This window comes from Buteo buteo, chromosome 1 (genome assembly GCF_964188355.1).
Source record: "Buteo buteo chromosome 1, bButBut1.hap1.1, whole genome shotgun sequence".
Taxonomy (NCBI): Eukaryota; Metazoa; Chordata; class Aves; order Accipitriformes; family Accipitridae; genus Buteo; species Buteo buteo.
This window is the reverse complement of record NC_134171.1, coordinates 7,642,849-7,663,383: the sequence shown is the minus strand read 5'-3', so window position 1 is coordinate 7,663,383 and position 20,535 is coordinate 7,642,849. Positions and strand designations below refer to the sequence as shown.

General features: G+C 42.1%; 1 protein-coding gene across 12 annotated transcripts in view; it reads left to right on the top strand.

Moving 5' to 3' along the window:
• CTBP1 (C-terminal binding protein 1) overlaps window positions 1-20,535 on the top strand; it is a 245,708-nt gene that overhangs the window by 161,478 nt on the left and 63,695 nt on the right. For 2 of the 12 annotated variants that reach the window (XM_075055557.1, XM_075055994.1), the window contains exon 1: window positions 14,053-14,285. The exons of 7 other annotated variants lie outside the window; for them this stretch is intronic. In XM_075055557.1, the coding sequence (XP_074911658.1) occupies window positions 14,246-14,285 (40 nt within the window). In that variant the 5' untranslated portion in view covers window positions 14,053-14,245. Of the gene's footprint in view, window positions 1-11,848; window positions 11,955-14,051; window positions 14,286-14,928; window positions 14,957-20,535 lie in introns of those variants that run through there. 3 more of the 12 variants (XM_075055290.1, XM_075055737.1, XM_075055825.1) reach the window with 3 other exon arrangements.

The window sequence follows — 20,535 nt, the reverse complement described above, 5'->3', positions numbered from 1 at the left end:
GATCTGTTTATTCATTGCTAGTCTCCAAACATCCCTATTTCAGTGCACTTGGGTAGACAAGTGCATGAACCCCAAAGTCTTTGAGTTATTTAATGACAGTAAAAACAACTTGTTATTAATTTAGTACTAAAAGTCCTTGAGTTCAGTGAAGTCCAGTTGGAATCCATCTACTCTGTCCGTGGTGCTCTTGGTGGGATCGCTGCGAGCTCTCTTCTGGAATTTAGCTGTTTTACGATAAGACATCCTTCTTCATCACAACTTCTCAGTAGTAACTGCTTCCTGTTAATCGACGTCATGAGCAGGGAGAGATTTTTATCAGTAGATGACGCTCAGTGAAAGACAGATCATCTCTGTTCATTCCTATAGGTAGCAGAGCAATGACCGGTGATTAGTCATCTTTAAGTTTTTGGAGCCCCAGAGTGCAGGATCAGGAGGGAATTTCCAGGTTACCTTGAACCTCTTTGTATCACATATATCCCTGATACAGTTCAGCCCCAATTTTTTTATTGGACTCTTTCAGAAAGGCATTTGAAGTATTCAGGAGATTAAGACACCACCATAACCCTTGATAGTATAGTCAATAACATTCACTTAAAAAAAAGCTAGAAAACACAGATTTTGAATGAGCTTCTAAGTTGCTCATTCTCATTATGTCTTCCTCTACGATTAGGCAGTCCTTTAGTGCCTGGTGTTTCTCCCTACAAAGCATAATCATGTTATCTCTCAATTTTTTGTTGGCAGTCTGAATACATAGTGTTCTTCAAGGCATTTTTCCCCAGCATCGAGTTTTTCTTTTTGCACCCTCTCGAACATACAGAATATGGATGCCAGAGCTGGCAGCAATAGGTAACTATTTATAATCTCAGTAATCCTATCCGCAATGGCAAAAATTTCTTCCATACTTGAATGTAACTATTTCTTCAAGGAAAACGTTATCTCCTCTTGTTGAGGTGTGGTTCTTAGAGCTGCCACAGAGTCTTACATCACTTTTAAGGCTCTAGTTCCCTACCCTGTCAGTGTGACAGTAGTCTTTTCTAATGGCAAAACTTTCCATCTTGGTTTTATTAAAGCATGTTTTGTTTCTGTGATGTTAATTTATCTGTGATCCAAAATGACTGTGTGATTGCACTGTTGCTATTATTTTTTACAGACAGTTATTATTGTTTTTGTGATGTTCACAGTCGTTTTGGCAAAGATTTTCTATCTATGTCCACATCATTGGTGAAGATGATGACAGATACCCAATTGAAACATCTCTATTGAGAGAGTTTTTCATTGACAAATGTGTCCTAAGCTAACTGATTCATAATCATTTTAATATGTGTTTGTTTTTATCAGTTTTGTATAGCACTAACTTTTTTAACCAGAATGTCAGTAGTGCTAACTCAGAGACCCTGCAAAGCTCTAATTTATTGCATCTTCATGGCTGCCTCAGATGAATTTGTTAGATGTTTACGAATCCTGGTGATGAATGTAGTATAAGAATCAAGATTATTCTTTTCTAGTGAAAATAATTCGCTATTTGGTAGAAATAATCAATAATGTGTAAGTACACAGTGTCTGGATTTCATCAGTCGTTCATTCTTGTTCTACTGCATTCTTGTTGGCCACATCAAGAAATTTAGAAATGAATTTTCATACCAGATCTGCCCAATGGCCCGTGAGTTTATACAGTTGTAATTTATTTATTAATTGAGATCATAATCCAGTACTAGGAGAGAGAGATAAAAGAAGAATTTAATAAATACCCATAAAATAGCCTTCCAGTAGAGAAAATGGACTTGGAATATCTTTGTTAGTATTTGGCTCACTCCTTCGAATATGAATGTGCACAAAATTAGAATTATTTTTTCTAATTCATCTGTGTGGGTGTTCTTGGTTTCTGTAGAGAAGAGATATTACGTTCCCTACTGTAACTCTATGTGTAGTAAGTAGAATATGTAGTACAGCTTGTTTGGGTCAGAATGAAGTAAAATTATACTGTGATATTCTTACATTTCTGGTAATGTAAGCGGCTCAAAATTCTATTTTGCAATTATCTTGATTATTTAAATTATTTGAATGTCCTTGTGAGAGTGATATGCTGTTCTTTCTGGCTAAAATTATTAAGCTGTTTCTTTCCTCAGTTAATGTAGGGGGAGAAAATCAATATAAAAGATAATATTTTAGCATTAGTTGATCCTAGGGTCTTATTTGATTCCAGCATAGCAGGCTAAGTAGCAAATGCTCTTAGCAATTGTTTCTGTTAGTGGAATTTTGAAAGCACTAAGAGAAACCTTGATCCATGGAGACAGTACAATAATTCACATTGACGTATTTTCCCCATTCGCCACAGGGCAAGTGGAACTATTAATGCTCCTGTACAAACCCTTTTTTTCCTTTTCTCTTTTTTTAAGAGCAGAACGGAAACAGTGGTGATGGTAGCAGTGGATTATATGTAAAAATTTAGGCTACCCTGCAGCCATCAAAGGGAATAAGATTCAGAAAATTTAGTATCAGTGTATCTCTGCCTTTTTTTTTTTTTTTTAAATAGAACCCCCTGTGCAATAAGTATATGTAAGTATTTACATTGTGGGGTTTTTGTAGTGTTTTGGAGGTTTGATGGTTGTTTTAAGCAAGAAGGCATCTCTGGGGTCAGGGAGCAGGTAGCAGTGATTGTAAAATAAGCTGTTTGAATACTGCATGTACACATGAACTGATTCAAACAAAAAATCTTCTCCGAATCCATTCTGTGCCCTGCATCGTACAGTCAGTGCCCAATGGAGACAGCCGTTCCAGTCATGTATACACAAGGAATATTTGTTATCCATTGTAGTATTTTGCCTGCAGCTTTGAGAGACCCAATTTTATCTTTCCTTAAGCAGCAGAAATTATGTCAGCATCAGCGTGGCACTTTTTTCTTGGGATGTTTCAAGAACCGAGAAATTGAACTGTTCATTGATAAATAAAGATTTATGTAAAATAGTATAAATTTAAGCATTTTCACCCACTTAGTACAGTAAAATTGCCTTTTAAATGAGATTTAAGCATGAGTTCTCGAAAAGTTGCTTGGTTAGATGATCAGGAAATAATAGACAGTTGCCTGCTAATAATGCCAGAAACAATAATTACACTGTGAGGAGTAGTAACGATAGATGACCAAATATGTATCTTCTCAATGTGTATCATGTTGGCCGTGTGTTACAAAAACCTGTGTGTGCTATTAGATTAAAAATAAGCTAGAACAAATTTCTAGATAAATTAGCAAACAATTTCTTTGGTGTCCCTTCCATTGCTTTTATCCGCGCCCCCCCCCCTTTTTTTTTTTTTTTTAATGAAAGAGCCAAGAGACTAGGTTTAGGTCACAAATGAGATGAGTTTGATGACCTCAGCCTATGGCCTCGCAGACATCTGTCTACATCTCAAAACATCCATAGATTTTAGCACAATTGGAAATCTCTTGTCAGGAAAGATCCAGGAATAGACTGAGAACACTTAGCTCTGGTTGTGATTGTAAAACCTCAAGAAACAAACAAAAAAATCACCCCTTCCCTCTCAGTACTTGGTGTTTAGTAGAAATTACAGTTGTGGTGCTTAAAAGAAAAAACATTCAAAATACACTTATTGAACCAAGGTAGGGTGGGTTTTTATTCTCCTTAGACTATTTATTATCTACATGAATTATTGTTCATTCCTCTCTTGTGATGGTTCTTTCTGATGTGGGTTTCTCTGTAATGTTAATCATGTAGGTGCAGCCTCTGGGAAAGACACAAACTTTAACCTTTCTGGGTCATGGGTCTCAGAAGCCACTTTAGTTACAGATCGGCACAGTACAACGATACACAAAGTATCCTCATTTGTTTCCAGGTCTTTCAGGAAAAGCTAATTAATTATTTATATATTATCTATATACATTTACTTATTATTACAGCTCAGCTGTCTTTAGCCTCCGCTAGTTAATTTAAAGTACATTTTTCCTAAGGTAACTTCATCATCTGTGATATAACTTGTACTGTTCATAAGGCGTATCAAATCATTTTAATTAAGAACCCAATCTGTTTGCATGGTAGTAGTTCCCTTTTTGTGTATGTCTGCTGAACTTTACTCTTCCCAAGGTGATGTACAGCCCTGTACTGTGATCATTCTTTCAGATACGTAAAGTACTACAAATTAATAAAAGCTGATTCTAATATCAATGACTCTTCTGCTGGTCATAGGAATAAATAGGACCCAAATAAAACATGAGAATTTGAAGCAAGTTAAAAAATAGTTTTTGTATACCCTAAGATGTTCCCTAGAATTAGGCAATAAAAATTAAAACTTTAAAATTTTTAATTGCACCGGTGTTGCAGATTTTTAATTGCTTACTGTTTTTCTTGTGACCTGGTAGCTCAAATGGCACATCAGTGTAGTGAAAAATCATAGTTCATTACACAAAAGCAGTATTGGGTACCCTGCTTCATAAAAAAGACAGCATATGTTGAGAGACCGAATAATTGTCTTGATAAAATAAATGAAAAAAACCTGAAAAGAGTAAGATAAGCAACATGGTGCATTAACTGAAACCGGTTTCAGAAGCTGATATAATGTTCCAAATCGTCTTCTATTCAGTAGCCTGTTCTAGGAAATTTACCTTCTAAAACTATCATAGAAAGTTCTTTTATTTATTTTAATGCCTTTTGTTTATAGCTCATGATGAACTCTTCGTGGGCTTTCCACAATGTCATCATGAATCACAAATACTGCAGATGTATCAGCCCAGCCGCCTTGCCAACGCCTGCCTGGCACAACAGTAACTATCTTTAAAATTGCACCGACGATTCTGCTGTCGAGAGTAATGGTCGTTATGAGATGATGGAGTTCCCAAAAGACATTTGTAGGACCACAGTTGTGCTGTGCTGTGATACAAATGCAACAAAACATCTCTGTCAGATGGTGTTTTCCTGTGTAGAGGAGTTGAACCATTCCAAAGGCAACGGTTTAGCAAACATTTTCATGAGATGTGTTATCTCCGCAGCATTTTCTTCATCTAATTTGGTAAGGCCTTTGGAAAGTCTATCCAATAATCTTTAAAGAATACCATCCTGTCATCATGCACAGTGCGGCCTTAGTCTGTAAGTTGGGGTATTTGGCAATAAATATAAAGTCAAGTAGCAGTAAATCTGTTGATACTGATTATCACCTATTCGAATCGACTTTCTTCTGTAGTGAAATTGTATGTTCTATGAATATAAGTAGTATGATCAGGCAGTATTTGTGCTAGGATAACAGTCCGCTTCTCTCTTTACATTATACAGCTATACAAGGGGAGCGTTTTCAATATACAAGTAGTTACCATCTCGCTGTGGAAGCTGGCATGTAAACTGATGTCCTTTAGGATTTGAATTGTATCTTAAGAGTCTTGCATAGGGATAAGGATTTCTTGCAGTTTACTTTTTAGCTATTGAGTTTTAAGTCTTAAGAATGAGAAGTAAAAAAGTTGCACAAGAGTCTTTATTTTGGTTTAGTAAAAGAAAAAAGATATACCTCCCAATAACTGCCTGTGAAATGTTTGTTAGAAAAATATATACATATTAGGAGGGGTATAAAAATACTAGTATGTTGCTGGATATATGGAGGCAGAGAACATGAATTGTGTTTCTGTGGCCAATGGGGTATGTGTTTTACGCATGAAACCTTGCTACTTTCTTTTTACTGTTCTAAAATCATCAACCATTCACTGTTATGGATTGCCTAGCCTGTATATTGTTCCATATGTTGTAAGTATGGAATTGATTTTCACTGCCTGTCTCTTTGCTACTGTTTTTCTCCACTTTAATTTTCCTGTTTTCTTAGAGCACAAAGGGCTGCTCATGGAGCTTATTATTATTTTTACATATTTAATAGGATGTTTTTCTTATTTTATTTACAAATTTCTGGATATACTACTTTTAAAATTAAATTAAAACAAGTTAAAAAAAATCCAGTTAGAGCTTACACTTCTTATTATAGTCCATTAAATTCTCTAATAGGCAGTTTTTATTATGTTCAAACGTATGCGTTCAGGTTTTTTGATGTGCAAATGTTTTCTGCTATTTGTTATAGCTTCTGTGCAAAGTGTGAGTTACTGAAGGTACCTGAAGTGCTTGGCCGATGGTGTACAGATGCTGACTACTGTTACGGTGTAGCATTACCAGATTTTAATTGTATGTGGATGTGATCAGTCAGTGAAAGTCAAGGTGCTGCCAGGGAGATGTTGTTTGTCTCAGGAGCTGGTGTGATGATTCACTAGAGGTCACTTTTTGCTCACGGATGAACCATTCTCTTATCTTAGCACTAGGTGATAGTGGAGTGCTGGTAGTGCAGTATTTCATGAGGGTACAAAGCAGCGTTCAATTTGGAAGAAGATGAAATTCAAGACTGATAACTTGTAATCATCCCAAGCAAATTTGACAAAGCAAGAGAGTTCGTTTCAATGTCATAAATGTATATAATCCCAGTGTGTGGTTGTGCTCAAGGTCCTTGACAGCAAATGGACATTTTCACGTAACAGACATTGTTCTGCTTTTTGCATCCTTTAGTATCCTTGCTTGTTTTTCAGTTTGGTGAGCCTCGTGGTTAGTTTGAGAGAAAAGCCTCTAGATAAACGCTTAGTGATATGTTACTTTGATTTCATACCTACCTTTATTTTTCCTGAGGGAGTCCGCAGTTTTGTGGTATGTGTTTCAAACAAGGAAGTATGATGTTCTCTGTGCCACCTAGTGAATGAATGACATTTTTAAGTGTGAATATAATTGTTTGGGAACTTTAAAATTATCTCCAATACAACTATAGTTTTTTTTCCTGGCTACTTGTGCAACTTTGAGAAAAATAAGATGCCAAGTGTGTTATAAGGGAACTAAAGAGGAGGTAGAGGATAATAGAGTGCAAATTACATGGCAGCACAGAGACCACTAACTTACTGCCAGTCCAAATTGGTGTGAAGATACAGCATCTCCTAGAGATGCCCCTACTGCTGCTTTAGCATGTTGCCAGGCCCAAAATAATTAATCCCACTTCTGAGCAGATAATCACCTTGCATTTGAAGTACACTGGCAAATCTGAACTGCTTATGGCTTCAGAGCTAGAGCAGAGATCAAGCCTCCAGCCTGAGCATCTCTCTCCTTTCTTCTGAAAGTGGCATAGGCAGTGCCCTGCCCTTGAATCCGTGAAGGCGAAGGTACACCTTGCACACCACTTTTGAATTAGATTTTCTGCATCCGTTGAGTTTCTCAGCAGACTGTGCTAAGACTGAAGACATACCCACAACAGCAAGTTCACTCAGGACATCCACTGGTTCTGCTTATGCCACTGGATGGTTAATTATTATCCATATTACCTGTGAAATTACTACCACCAAACAGGTTATAGAATCTACTACAAGCTTGCAGGTTTTGATCCCTTCAGTTGGCTTTAATATGTATGTCTCTCTCTTTGCATACAGAATGCAGCATCACAAAGAGTATCTGTTTTTCATTATAATTTTAAAGAGACAATCAGATGTCATAACTATACTGTACAGATCTGAGCCTACTGCCCTTAATCATGCAGAAAAGAATACATGACCAGGCCCAGACTGATTTAAAACTTGAGAAGTAAATTACTGCTCAATAGTAGCTTGCTGCAATCCAGTTCTGTAAAGGTGAATGCAGAATGTTGTTGTGCTAGTTTGTTATGTTGAAAGTATATTGTATTATAATTTTAAATGAAATTTTTAGTGTAATACATTCTTTCCAAATGCCTTCTTTAACACCTTGGGAAGACAGCTGGATCAATGGTCTCACTCGCCTATTGAGGGGCTATCCACTGCCCACATAATTTTGGTACTAGCTAAAGTTAAATTTTTGAGGACTTCATTAGTAGTAGGAGCCTCAGAATAGTATCTCTGCAACTTACACAGTTTGAATGAGCTCCAGGATTTCAGACAGGTGAGAAGGAGAAAATCTTCCCCTGGGTTACTAACCCACTTTTTGTTCTTTCATGTTAATTGGCTGTTCGTTCCTGGGAACACAGATTGCATTGCTTCTCCTTTACCTCATCCAATGTCAAATCCCCAAAGAAGCCCTGCCAGCGCAGAAGGGAGTGAGCCATATGGGGCAGGTTGCAGTTGTTCCTTCAGGTCTGGATTTATTCCACTGTGAACAGATGGACAATGGCTGACATCCACTAATGGTTCTCGATAGGTTTCTTCTGCTGTTCATCTCTATCTTCTTTTTCTCTTCAGCCAGAACACAGACCTTCCTGGAAATGGTCTGTTAACTCCTCCTGCCTAGATGGAAAACGATACCTCTCATTTCACGATAACCTGAAAATGCAGAGGATTTAATTCCACCCTGGTTCTTGTGTTTTTAGCACTTGTATGAACAGGGTGAGATCAAGAAGAAAATCCCTTAGTCACTTAATACAGATAACATCAGAGGAGAGAGGGTTTTTTTGTGTTCACTGGTTTGAAGGGAATTTATTCTTCCATTCATTCAGCGCACTGCAAACTTTTTCACTTTTGTACGGCTGTTATTTCCAGCATAGAGCTAGTATTGCCATTCCATTCTGAGAAAGGAGCAATGCGCATTTGGCATTTCAAAAATGACTTTGAATGTTTGACACAGCTGAACTTCTTGTTCATTAAGTGGAACTTTAATCTACGACTTTGATCCCTCAGCAAACCTTCTTTTTTACAGTAGATGAAGGTCATCTATTTTATTTCATGCTTGTGATGACCACCATTTCTTAAAGATGAAGTGTTTCTCTTTTGTCAATTATTCTTTTTTCCATTTTCCCCTCAGAACCTGCTGAAAATGTTTCTCCAATATGGCCTTTCTCTTTCACATCAACCAGAAAGCATTAACTTCCTACAGTGGGAAGTTTCACACAGAGGAAGTTACACATAAAAAAAGCAGCTGTAATTAAAATATGCAACTGCAAAATGAAAGTAGACTGATCTCTATGTGTGTGTTTTATGAACAAATGCTTTTCAGGATCTGAGCAGAAGAATTAAGGGAAGATTTAAATCCAAACAAAGTCTTCTTTCCAGATTTTAAATAAATTGTATTGACTTATTTTGATTACACATTTTAAAGATCTATTTTTAGGATAAAGTTTAAGTGTTGGGCCTGCTTTATCCAACCATTCTTTTCTTCTGACATAAATCCCTTTTAGAATTTCCTAATAGCATCTGCAAGATTTACTGTTCACAAAAGTTAAGATATTCCCTTGAAATGTAATCTTACATTTTGATTAAAAAATGCACAAAGCTTTTAAAATGATGATTTTACAATGAATGACGCATATTTGATAATGAAGCAAAACATGCATGAAAGAGCCAGCATGCACAGCTATGACAAACTAAAGAAAATCTGTAAGTACACAATCTCAGTATCTAGATGTAAGAATATTGTCAAACCTCATTATTCACTTTAGAGAGCATTCAACATGCATCTTGGCTCGTTGCTTAGACGATACAACAGTAAAACTTCCTCTTTCAGTATCTTCAAAGTCACATCTGCTAAAGATATCATACCCTAATGTATCTAATTTGTGAAAGCCCAAGGTCATGCCCTTATGATTAGACATTCTGAGGGGAATAAAACTTGTACTTAAATTATACATATGGCTGTTAACAGATACACTTAAAACAATGTATTTACTCTTCAGCACATGTGCTGCTCCAGCTGACTCTTAAGAAGCCAAGAAACAGTTTGGGGGCTTTGAAAAATGCTATAATTCTTAGTGCAAAACACAGAAGACACTCAGCTGTGTAACATTACTGTTAAAAAAAAAAAAGTTGCAGTGACAGCAGTGCCAAAATGTGATAAGAGGATGGGGATTGTTATGTTTTGTGGAAGATTTAGTTATATTGTACAAGTCATAGTCCAAAAGATTTGAAGGTGACAATGTTTGGTGACCCAGAGGCGAGCTGGAGAACATAGGAAATAAAACGGATGGGGGCAGTGGAAGGCTTGACTGGGGTCAGCTGGTCTGTGCCTGGATTTTTCTCATGTCCAGTCTAAAACCAGGCAACTGGAAGCCATGTAGGGGAGGAGGACCGAAGTCTGGGTGAAAGCGAGCTTGACTTTCTTAAACAGAAAGAGCATTGCATTGTGTTCCGAAGGAAGACTTCAATCACTCTTGGGTTACTTTGTTTTCTTTTCCTTCTGAGAGTCTTCATAGTTTATTCTCTAGAGCAGGTGCCTGGTGGCAGCTGTCAAAGAGCAGGGTGGAGAGACCTTTCGACTGGGGAGACAGGGTCAGATAACCTCTCTCCTTCAGCAGGTGCAAATCGGCTTTCTGCTACTGAAAGGAACACAGTTGGTCCAGTTACAATTAGCTGAGGATCCAGCCCTTGATGTTTTCCCAGGAAACATGAATTTGTGATGCGTGTGTGTGCGCGCGCCAGGAGGGAAATATGTCCGGCATTACCTACAGTACGTGTATTTGTTAAGTCTGTGTACAATCAGAAAGGAAAAAGAGCAAGCATATGAATCCCTTCATGAAGTAGCGTAGAGAATACCAAACTGCAGTATTAATAACCTCCTGTTATTGAATACTCCATCTGTTCATCATGCCAACTTATCCTCACTTAGAGCACTCCCCTTGTCATAATATTTTGTACCACACTCCCCTCCCTCCTCGAAGCAGCAGTTCCAGTTTAGAACTAAACATTTGCCCAGTCATGTAACCCCACCGAGGAAATGGTCTCATTGCATGTAACTGTTTATCTTTCTCCATAAAAAAATGTAACTGAACCTTTAACTTCATTTCTGAATTTTCATTTTCTGCTATTAATTTTTCCCGGAGATATGTCCATATCCATATTGGTATTCACAGAAATTGCACTTGCGGTTTAAGTATGTTCTACTCCTAATGCTCATTCCTGCTGATACTTTGCCACATGGCAACTTAAGCAGTGCAAAAAAAAAAAAAATCATGATTTTCTTCTTACAGCTTTGATATGTATATATTTTTATATTTGCTAACATCTATAAATGGCAATAAAGTGGTTAACCACTTTAAAGTGATTAAAACCAAATTTGTTTATTTATACAAACCCCACATGAGGCGCTTGGCTAGATGCTGCCCTAGTGATGCACAGTGAGAATCTACAGAAACTGTTGTTTGAGGGATGCCTGAGACGTCTATACTGAGCCACAAAAGGCTTTCCCATGAATACAGGAGGAAAATGAAGAAAGTCAGGGGCTGCATAAACTTGTCCTGGGAGTTACCTCCCGATCCTGCTGGATAACCCTGTGAAATGGACACTGCCTGGAGAATGATGGGGAGAAGCAAGTTATTAGGGAGCTGGAGCCAAGTTGCTAAAGGCTGCCTATAAGCTAAAATCCTTTACTTGTGCCCCAGATGGGTTCCTGAAACACACACAACTTTGGAGGCTGAAGCCACCCTTTATAACCTTTGGGTTCAGATACTCCCCTCTCAAACAAACCAACCAACCCCCCCAAACCCCCAGGAAAATCTACAGCCTGTGCATATGGAAACACAGAGGAGATGATCCGCTCCTAGTATCGGGCGTGTCACTTAACAAAGTGAATTACTAGTGAATGCTGCCCAGGAGTCCCTGTAACTATTTGTATTAGCTACCTCTGATAATACCCGTCACCGCGGGTATCCTAAGCGTTGCAGACCAATCCTGCAGAATCCAAAAAAAAAAAAAAAAAAAGCTCTAAAATCTTCGTGTCTACCCCCTCCCTTTCTGTACGCTAGTTTTGAAAAATCACCCCCGGCCGGTCCGGGAGTTCAGTCGGCAGAATTAACTCCGCGATCATCCCCGCTACACGATGAAAAACGCCTCGAGAGGAGGTACCGAAACTTGGCGCGGGGAGCTGGCCATGGCGTGAGGCGGCGGCCCGGAGGGATGTTCGCCGAGCCCGCTCCCCCTCACGGCGGGCACCCCCGGCTCCTCCGGGGCCCGGCGTGGCTGCCCGCTTGCCCTCGCCTCCAAGTCGGTAAGAGCTTTGCCATTTCTCTCCTCCTGAGGAGAAATCGGCGCTTAATCTTAATTTTACCACAGCCCGACCTCTCGTGTCCCGTCCCCCCCCCCCCCCTCAGTTGTTATCTGAGGGGGCGGCGGGTCCCCGCGCACCCCTGAGGTGTTGCCGTGGCAGCGCGGGCTTTTGGGGGCCTTTGCGGCGTAACCGCTGACAGAAACCCAGCGTTTTATTTCTAGGAAAAAAAGCGCAAAAGACGGGGTTTTCGTTCAGCCGGGCTCGTCTGTGGGGAGGGGACGGGAACGAGCGAAAACACCCTGTCATCTGCTTCCCGGCCGCGGATCCGAGGAGGAGCGGGGCGGCTGCGCGAGAGGAGTAAAAGTTTCTCAGATGGTTGGACCCGGAGCTCCCGGTGCTGAGGAGAGGAGAGGAGAAACCGGGGGGGAAAGACGGCGGCGCGGGGCCATGGCGGCGCTGCGGGCCTCCGCCACCCTCTCACCCCCCCACCTCCCTCATCGCCCGGGCGGGGCGGGGCGGGGCCGCCGTCAGCTGACCCAGCCGGCCGCCGGGGCGCCGCGTCGACTTTGGTTTTCGTCCGCCGCCGCCGCCACCGCTGCTTCGGCGGTGAGGCGAATGGCGGGTTCTGGGGGGGAGACCCCCCCATCCCCTGTGTGTGGTGGCAGGGAGCGGGGAAAAAAGGGGGTCGCCGGGGTTGGGGCGCTGGCGATAACACCTGGTTTTGACCCAAATCTTGGTTTTGGTTCCGTTTGGGGCAGCGCAGAGGCGAAATGCTGCGTTTCTGTCCGTCCCCCTCGTCAGGGGGAGCAGGCGTTATCCCGCCCGAGGGGCTGAGAGGGGCGCGGGGCTGCCTGTGGAAGCCGGGTTGCGGAGCGGGGACACGGGTGGCCCGTGGGGGCTTCTGACCCCGGGGGGGGGGGGGGCTTCAGCACAACCACCGTTTTTTGGGGGCATCGAAACCTGGCCTTTCTTCTCCCCAAAAAGGCGTCGGTTGGCTCCAGCAGCCTTTTCTGAGGATCGACCCCGCGCTGGAGTGACGTTTTGTTCATTATTTCCCCACGCAGGATGGTGCGAGGAGCTTAAATACGGTCAATAAATTGTGATTAATTTGGTGCCACCGGATGGTATTGTTATGGTAGAATTTGGTCCTTTTTGTAGTCTGGGGGGAGCTTTCCAGGGCAGCAGATCCAGGCGTTCGTCCTGAGGAGCTCTGTGTGGGAACCGGACACCTGAGGTGTTACGGGGGAGTTTCAACGAGGAATAACTTACTAATAAAATGGTGGTTTTGCATTTAGGGACCCAGGGTGAGGATCGAGGAGGGTCCGGCACCCATCGTCCAACACGCTTTGGGCTTTATGGGAATGTGCGGGGGACATCCCCAATGGGAAAGAATATCCGTATTTGGCCAATTTGCCGCTTTTCCTCTAAACCCGTCCCCACTGTTGGCGGTTTTGACCCCAGCCCTGCTGCTTTGGGGACAGTTTTGGGCCTCGAGTGTGGCGCGGGGGCTCCGAGGGCGGATCAGTGAGGCAGGAGGCGGCAAACCTCGCTTACATTCGCTAGGAGCAAAACTGGAGTGTTCTGGGGTTTTGGGTTGGTTTGTTGTTTTTTTTTTCATCCCTGTTAATTTATAAGCGGGAAAATCCTTAGCTGAATCACAAAATATAAAGAAACAGCAGAAGTGCTGACGTTTTGGGATGCCAGGGAGGGGGTCGAACGCAGCTAGCGTTAACTTTGTTGAAGTTTAAACAAAAAACAACAAAAAAACCAAAAAAAACCAAAAAACCCAAGCCAAAGTAGCTACCTTAAGCCCTAAAAGCCGTTCAAGGCTTCGCTGCACGCTTTGTCGCACCACAAACCGTACGCCGCCAGAACGGAGGCTGAGGCTCTAGGCCCGCTGAGCGCCCGCCCTTCTCTCTTTCTATCTTCGGTGCCTACCTAGAACCAGGAGATCGAGCCGGGGCGCGAAAGCCCCGCCCGCGGCGGCGGCAGAGGCAGCGGCCGCTCCCCCCCCCCCCCCTTTTCTCCCCCTTCCCCGCCCCAGGCCCCTTCGGCGGGCGGCGCGCGTGCGCGCGGCCGGGGGCGGGGGCGCGCAGGGGGGGGAGGGCGGGCGCGCGGGCGCGGGCGCGCCGAGGCGCCTCACTTCAGGGGCGCCCACGGAGTAGCCGCCATATGCCGCGGCGGCGGCGGCGGCGGCGGCTCGTATTTTTATTACCGGCCTCGCCGTCGCGGAGCTCCGGCGGTGCCCCCCCGGCCTCCTGCCCGCGGCGAGCGCGGACGTAGCGTTTCAAATGGGAAGTTCTCACTTACTAAACAAGGGCTTGCCTCTAGGTAACGATCTCGCTTCGCGTCGCGTCGTTAGCCGGCCTGGTCGCGGCGGTGAGGGGAACCGGGGTGGGGGTGGTGGTGGGCTGTGTGGTGATGAGGGGGGGGGGGGGGGGGAGGAGGAAGGCGATCGGCCCCCGCCGCCTCCGCGCTTTGTGTGCTCGTCACCGCCGCTCCCGGCCCCCTCCGAGGACCCCCCCCCCCCCCTTTCCCCGGCCGCCGGCGGGGAGCGGGGCTCCCCTGACGGCCGCAGCGCCGGCGCAACTTTGCCTGGCGGCTGCTGGGGTATTTGAATCAAAAAAAAAAATAAATAGAAATAAAAATTAAAAGGCGGGCGAGGCGCAGTCAGGGGGCTGGAGAGTCGGCTGCGGGTATAATTCATCCTTCAATAAATAAAAAAAAAAAAGTCCAACGGGGCTAAAACTGCATCCAGAATGTTAATTTGGGGTGGGTTCACCCCCTCCCCACCCCCGGTCCCGTTCGCTCTGGGGTTGAGCGGTGCCCTGGCAGAGAAATGCTGGTAAAGTGCCACGGAGGAAAAAAAAAAAAAAAAAGCCATGCTAATATTTCAATAAACAGGAAGTTTAAAAGCGGCATTTTATTGCTGTAAAAAGTGCTTAAGGCCTGGCTGTTGAAATGATTTTGCTAAATCTGCGGACGGGTTATGTATCTGAGAGGTAAGGTTCTCCTCCGTAAATCTGAATTTCTCTTTTTCTTTCTCTCCTCTTCCTTTTTTTTTTTTTAAAACATGTGCTAGCAAATGCATTTATGGATTGCTGCTGGTTTTTAAGGTAACATGAATAATATGTATGGGGTGATGTTACAGATATGCCTCCAGAATTGCTTGGCATAAATTACCATGTTAATCTGAAGGTGATTTTTTTTTTCCTTCCCCCAGACATAAGGAGACAGAATGTCGATTCTGTTTATAAACATTATCATTTTGTAAGCAAATGATACCAAAAGAAGGCTACAGAGCACAGAATAAGCCTGTTTACTGTGTAGATGCGAGTCAGTCTGTTATGCTGCTTTGTTTTCCTCTAAAAAAATTAAATTCAAAAGTCAGGATTTCAGTCATAGTACCGATCTGGACAGAATCATGGTAGAACACGCTGTTATTGGCCATGGTTTTCAAAATTTCACCTGTTGTAACTTAAATTAAACATTTTAACGTCACCTTATATTTTAATAACTGTTGTCCTTATTGGGAAGAATGTTTGCTTTTAGGCCATGATGGAGCAGCTAAAGATAATCATCCCCTTAGCCTCATTGAAAATAATGAGGCCTAATAAACTGAAGTGAATGTGTACTTTTTTCCTAGTGAATTAGAACTATTATATTTGCGATGTACATACATATTTCAAGTGCATCGCACTGATTCCTTCTCCTGGCTCTTAGAAGATGTAAAGATTCTTATTTAGCATTCGAGCCCGTTGGCAAGTAGCCTGATGCCCTTATTAAAATATTTTAAATCTCATTATTGTATCCCATTAGGAAGGGAACAAGAAAATACTAAGAAAAATAAAATAGATTTAAATAATTTCAGTTGTAGATTGAAATCCCATTGAGTATCACTTAAAAAAATCTATATCTTTTATAAATAGAAAAGGTTAAAAAGCTCACTATAGAATATGCCAGTAGAAAGATAATTGTCCAGTGCATCTCTTTGTTCAGTGTTCTTATCTGTTTTATCCATTTTTAACTGTGCTTTGGTGAAACAGGCATGTAAAATTAGCAGCCCAAACTGCTAACTTTAGTATGTTTTGTAACGTTGCTCTTTATTGACCCCCAAAGGCAGCAAGATTTCAATATTGGAAATCCTTAACGTTTGATAAATAATATCCTCTTTGCTTTATTATTATGTCAACCACCCTGAGAGTAAGCAAGTGACAAAATATTTTGTCTGCTCGGGGTTCGCTAGTATATTTCAAACCAAAATGAAACAAACAACCCTCTCCCCCCCAACCTGCCACATTTTTCCAGTCTGAACAAGGAATAGGTGTTTATGAGGTAGCTGCAATTCATAAATAGATGAGAGAAATTGAGGGACTTAAAACTGTTCCCTCGTTTTTGTCATTGTTAGTGTAAATTAATACTTGGGATGTGAATGCAGTTTCTCTGTGTTTGATAGCATTAAGGGCATAAATTGGTGCAGAGTCAGTGGTGTGTTCTGTGTCCTTGTCCTTCTGTAAACACCCACACCCCCCACATAGTGTAGATCCAGTATTCCTCCATTAAGGGATATGTTATTTCCTTACTGAATTGGCAAATAAAATAGTAACAATCCTGAGAGTTGCTGTAGTCATGCTCATTGGAAGAGTTTAGTCAATGAAACTACTATTTTGAAATGAAACTACTACAGTCACCTTTGAATTTTTCAGTTCAGTGTTGTCATACATAGTTAAGGAGTAGCTGGAGCATGCAGCTTTTGAGCGCACAGTATGCTACATGTAAAAAGCTCTTCATCATAAATATTGTATACGCTATGATACTTTATCATAATGTGGAGTTCCTGGTAGCGTGACAAAACAAATTACAAGTGCCCTTACGTTTGTCAGTTTGGTTAGCTCTTGACTTGTCCTTCTGTATCATAAAGATAAATAGCATCTGCCCTTTGTTAAAAATGTGCGATGCTTCAATTTACTAATCTCTCTGTTTCTAAGAATTAGCGTTTTATTTACAATGTAAACGGAGCAGTTGCAGTGCTTAGCCGAAAGTGTGATCTGAGAGATTAGGATTGGGCTGGATACTGTGAAGTGTTACCATACAGATACGGTAGTGCACTTGCCAACGTTTTGAAACCTGAAGTCAATCCCTCCTTATCAAATAAGAACATTTACCGCAGATTGGTGACTAGGCTGGGTAGTCCCTTTTGGGGAGAGAACTGACATTATGCCAAAGTACCTGTTTACATTAGCACAGTAAGAATGAAGAAAAAAAAATATTTAAAAAAGCTTATTTTACAAGAAAATAGTTTGAACAGCGATAAGTGTATGGAAAGGCACAGATTTAAATGTCTTTTAAGTAAAGACACTGAGAAGCAACGTGATCTTTAATTTGCTTCTATGAAATATAACACTTACTTGAAACCATGCAAATATTTTTGGACTACGATTGCTTGTTGCCATTTTGTCTTTTCTTACCTACCATGCATTTGTAGTGACTTATGTTTCTTGAAGCTTATCTGGAGGGGTTGGCTACTTGTGTGTTAGAGACCTGCCTTTAAGAGTAATATTTGGGTTTTCGCCTCCCAAGCCAGCTGGGAACATTGATGAGGTGATACTCTCCAGCATGTGTCAAGCTTTCAGATCCCATAGCAGTTGGCAGTATAGCAACATAGCAGCCTCATCTGAGGCTCCCTAACCTTCTGGCCCCATAATTATTTATTTAGTGAGAGAGCGGAGATGGAGTTACACTTTTAATACGTGTCCTAAAATTGAAGGTGAGGATAAAAGTTGTAGTACATAGCCCTTTAGCCTTAGTTCCTCTGCCACACGTGCTTTCTCACTCCCAGACAGCGTAGCAACGGATTTACAGTTTGGGAAGGAAGACAGAAGTTCCCAGCTGTGTTTTTGGGTCTCTTTCTCCTCTGCCGCCTTGAGAGCAAAGATGATGATTCATTTTAATCTATGTATTGATTGGGAAAAGATGGCAAACATGCATTACAGATAAATCTAAAATTAACATTTCCTGCTGAAATACAACCCCTTGCTCCCTCACCAGTATTCCTCTGGGAGAACTGGAGAAGTGCAGCAGTGCTTCCGGTTGTGGTGGGCGTTTTAGGATCTCTGAGCTGTGATTACGATAGGATCCTTTCCAAGGCACAGTAATCCTCAGCCCGTCTCCCCAAATGATTAACGTGCTCAGAAGGGTTTTGGGAATCTGGCGGCATCAAAGCATTGTCTGGCTGAAACTGATGTACGACCTTATGCGGCGGTATTGTGGGGAGGGATAAGCGGTGTAAGTATTTCAGATTGTTTATGATGTGAAAAAGGGTGCCGTGAGTCCCTGGATTAGACTTTTTTTAGGAGCTTGTGGGGCCCTATTCTTTGATGTTCAGCTTTGGTTTGATGGTTGAAATGAGTGAAAACTTCAAATCGTTTTTGAACCTGACCAGAGACCTAGCCGGTTCCTCGAGGAATACGAGACAGTCCCTGGCCTCGTCTCATTTGTGCCGCCTCGTAGCTGCTATCTGCGGGCACGTCGGGGACGGGGAGTATCTGGAGCAGAGCGTGCCTCCACCACACCCTGGGGCTCTGCCTGCCGCCAGCACCAGAGCCCGGCGGGAGCTGGCAGCGCTGCTCGCTTGGCTGGCAGAAGGACTGCTACCTGCACCGACGTCTTTGCCTCTGTGGGTGCTGCAAAAGTAGAAGTCATGAAATAATGATTAAAACCCCCCTCACAACGTAAAATTAAACTCCAGAGAAAAAGAAATCGCTCCAAAGAGACCTCTTCTCAACAATATCTATATATTAGATGAATAGGTTAATTATTTTTTGATGTGCAAAACATAACGTGTTTATGTTTGCTGCAGAAGAGCAAGAATTTAATTTTTGAGGAAGATGATTATAAATTAACTCGTCTCTTTTATGAAATATTTTTGTCATTTCATCTCAAACATATCATGTTTCCTGTATTATTATTCCATTTACTAATTATCCAGTTTGTGTCTAATCAACATAATTGAAAATTGACATTGTTTGATTTTTTTTTTTCTTTGAACTAAACATTGCTAATGCTATAGCATGTTTCATGTTGGTATTTATTTTGTATGACTGTTGCTTATCTCTGCATTTTCATCTTTTATTATGCCTGCCTTTTTCAAGGGGCTTTTGGAGGAACTTCTTGCAGTGTACCTGCCAGGGTAGTCAGCCAGAAGGGATTCTCTACAGAGAGCAGAAAAAGCTGGCCTCGGGGCAAGTGTCCCCACAATTGTTCAGAGTAATTGTAAAGTTGAGGTTTTAATAGAAAGCTTTTATTTCTGTTACATATGCAGCCTTTGTAGCCTCAGTATTAAAACACGAGGTAATGTGATTGTATAATTTTGCTTTACATTAGGTATTTTAAGGCGTATTTTAATAGTTCGATTTACAGGTCACTGAATGTCCCGTATCTGTGCCCAAATCGCTTTCCATGAGTTGTGCCACCACTGGCAAAGTTACATAAGTCTGCAGTGAAAGTTGTTCATGCTTTCTGACTCTCTGTGTATGCCAGAACTCACCACATTACCCTTCCTCTCCTTTTAGTCTTTTTAGGGGAGCTCTGATGCCAACTCGCAAAAAAAGGAAGGAAGCAGAGAAACATTTCTTACTTGACTTGACACACAATTCCAAAGTCACATATGCAGTCGAAATTTCTTATTGTTGGATGTGCACCAATGGTCTTCCTCAAAAGCCCCAATATTTTTTGATAAGATGCCATCTTCTGCTGTTGTACATGGACACACCCCGTGATAAAAAGTGGTGAGAGGTCCGTCCCAGCAGCGTATGGTGGAAGCTTTGCAATTAATTCTCACACTACTGTGGGGAACGTGACGAGCGCTTAACTGTTTTGCTGCCTTTTAAAGCAAGTGTTGCTTTTGCCACCTTCAGTGCTTGGTTGAAACAGAAGCAACAAATGTCTGTAGTTGGGAAACTACGATGGGCAGCCCAGTGTTACGCATGTTTACCTAAATGTGCCTGGTCTTGTGCAGAAGGGATGTAGGCTCTCATCCACGTTGGACAGTCGGAGCAGAGTTTAACCACAGGTAAAGTAGACAGTGGTTTAGGAAAGCTGAGTTCTAGGGGTAGCAAAAGAGAGTGGTCCTGCTGTCTATTTTGCTCATGTCAGAGCCTCCAAAAGCCATGCTGACTGCTGTTGCTGCTGCCATGTGGTGGATCGTTCCTCTCTCCCACCCTCCAAACGTGATCAATAGGAATTTGCCCATGACAGCTGTCTGATGACAGCAAGAATGGCAAATCCAACTCTCTAAGGCTCTCCCTGCTGCATTCTTGTCGAGCTGTATTCCTTTCCTGTGGCAGGAGCATTACACCCTGGACCATAAAGCCCTGTACCTGGTGAGGCAGAGGAATGGCCAGTGTGCTGTCCTGCGTCACTCTTGGCCAGTGCACTGGCGAGTCAGAGCTCAGAAGAAAGCCAGGAGAGAAGCAGCACTGCAGGGTATTTTCATCATCTTCTACTACACGTACATTTTTTCACTCTGCAGAATGTCATCGTAGCCCCTGGGTGAGTCAGAAGTTGGGAGAATGAGCCAGAA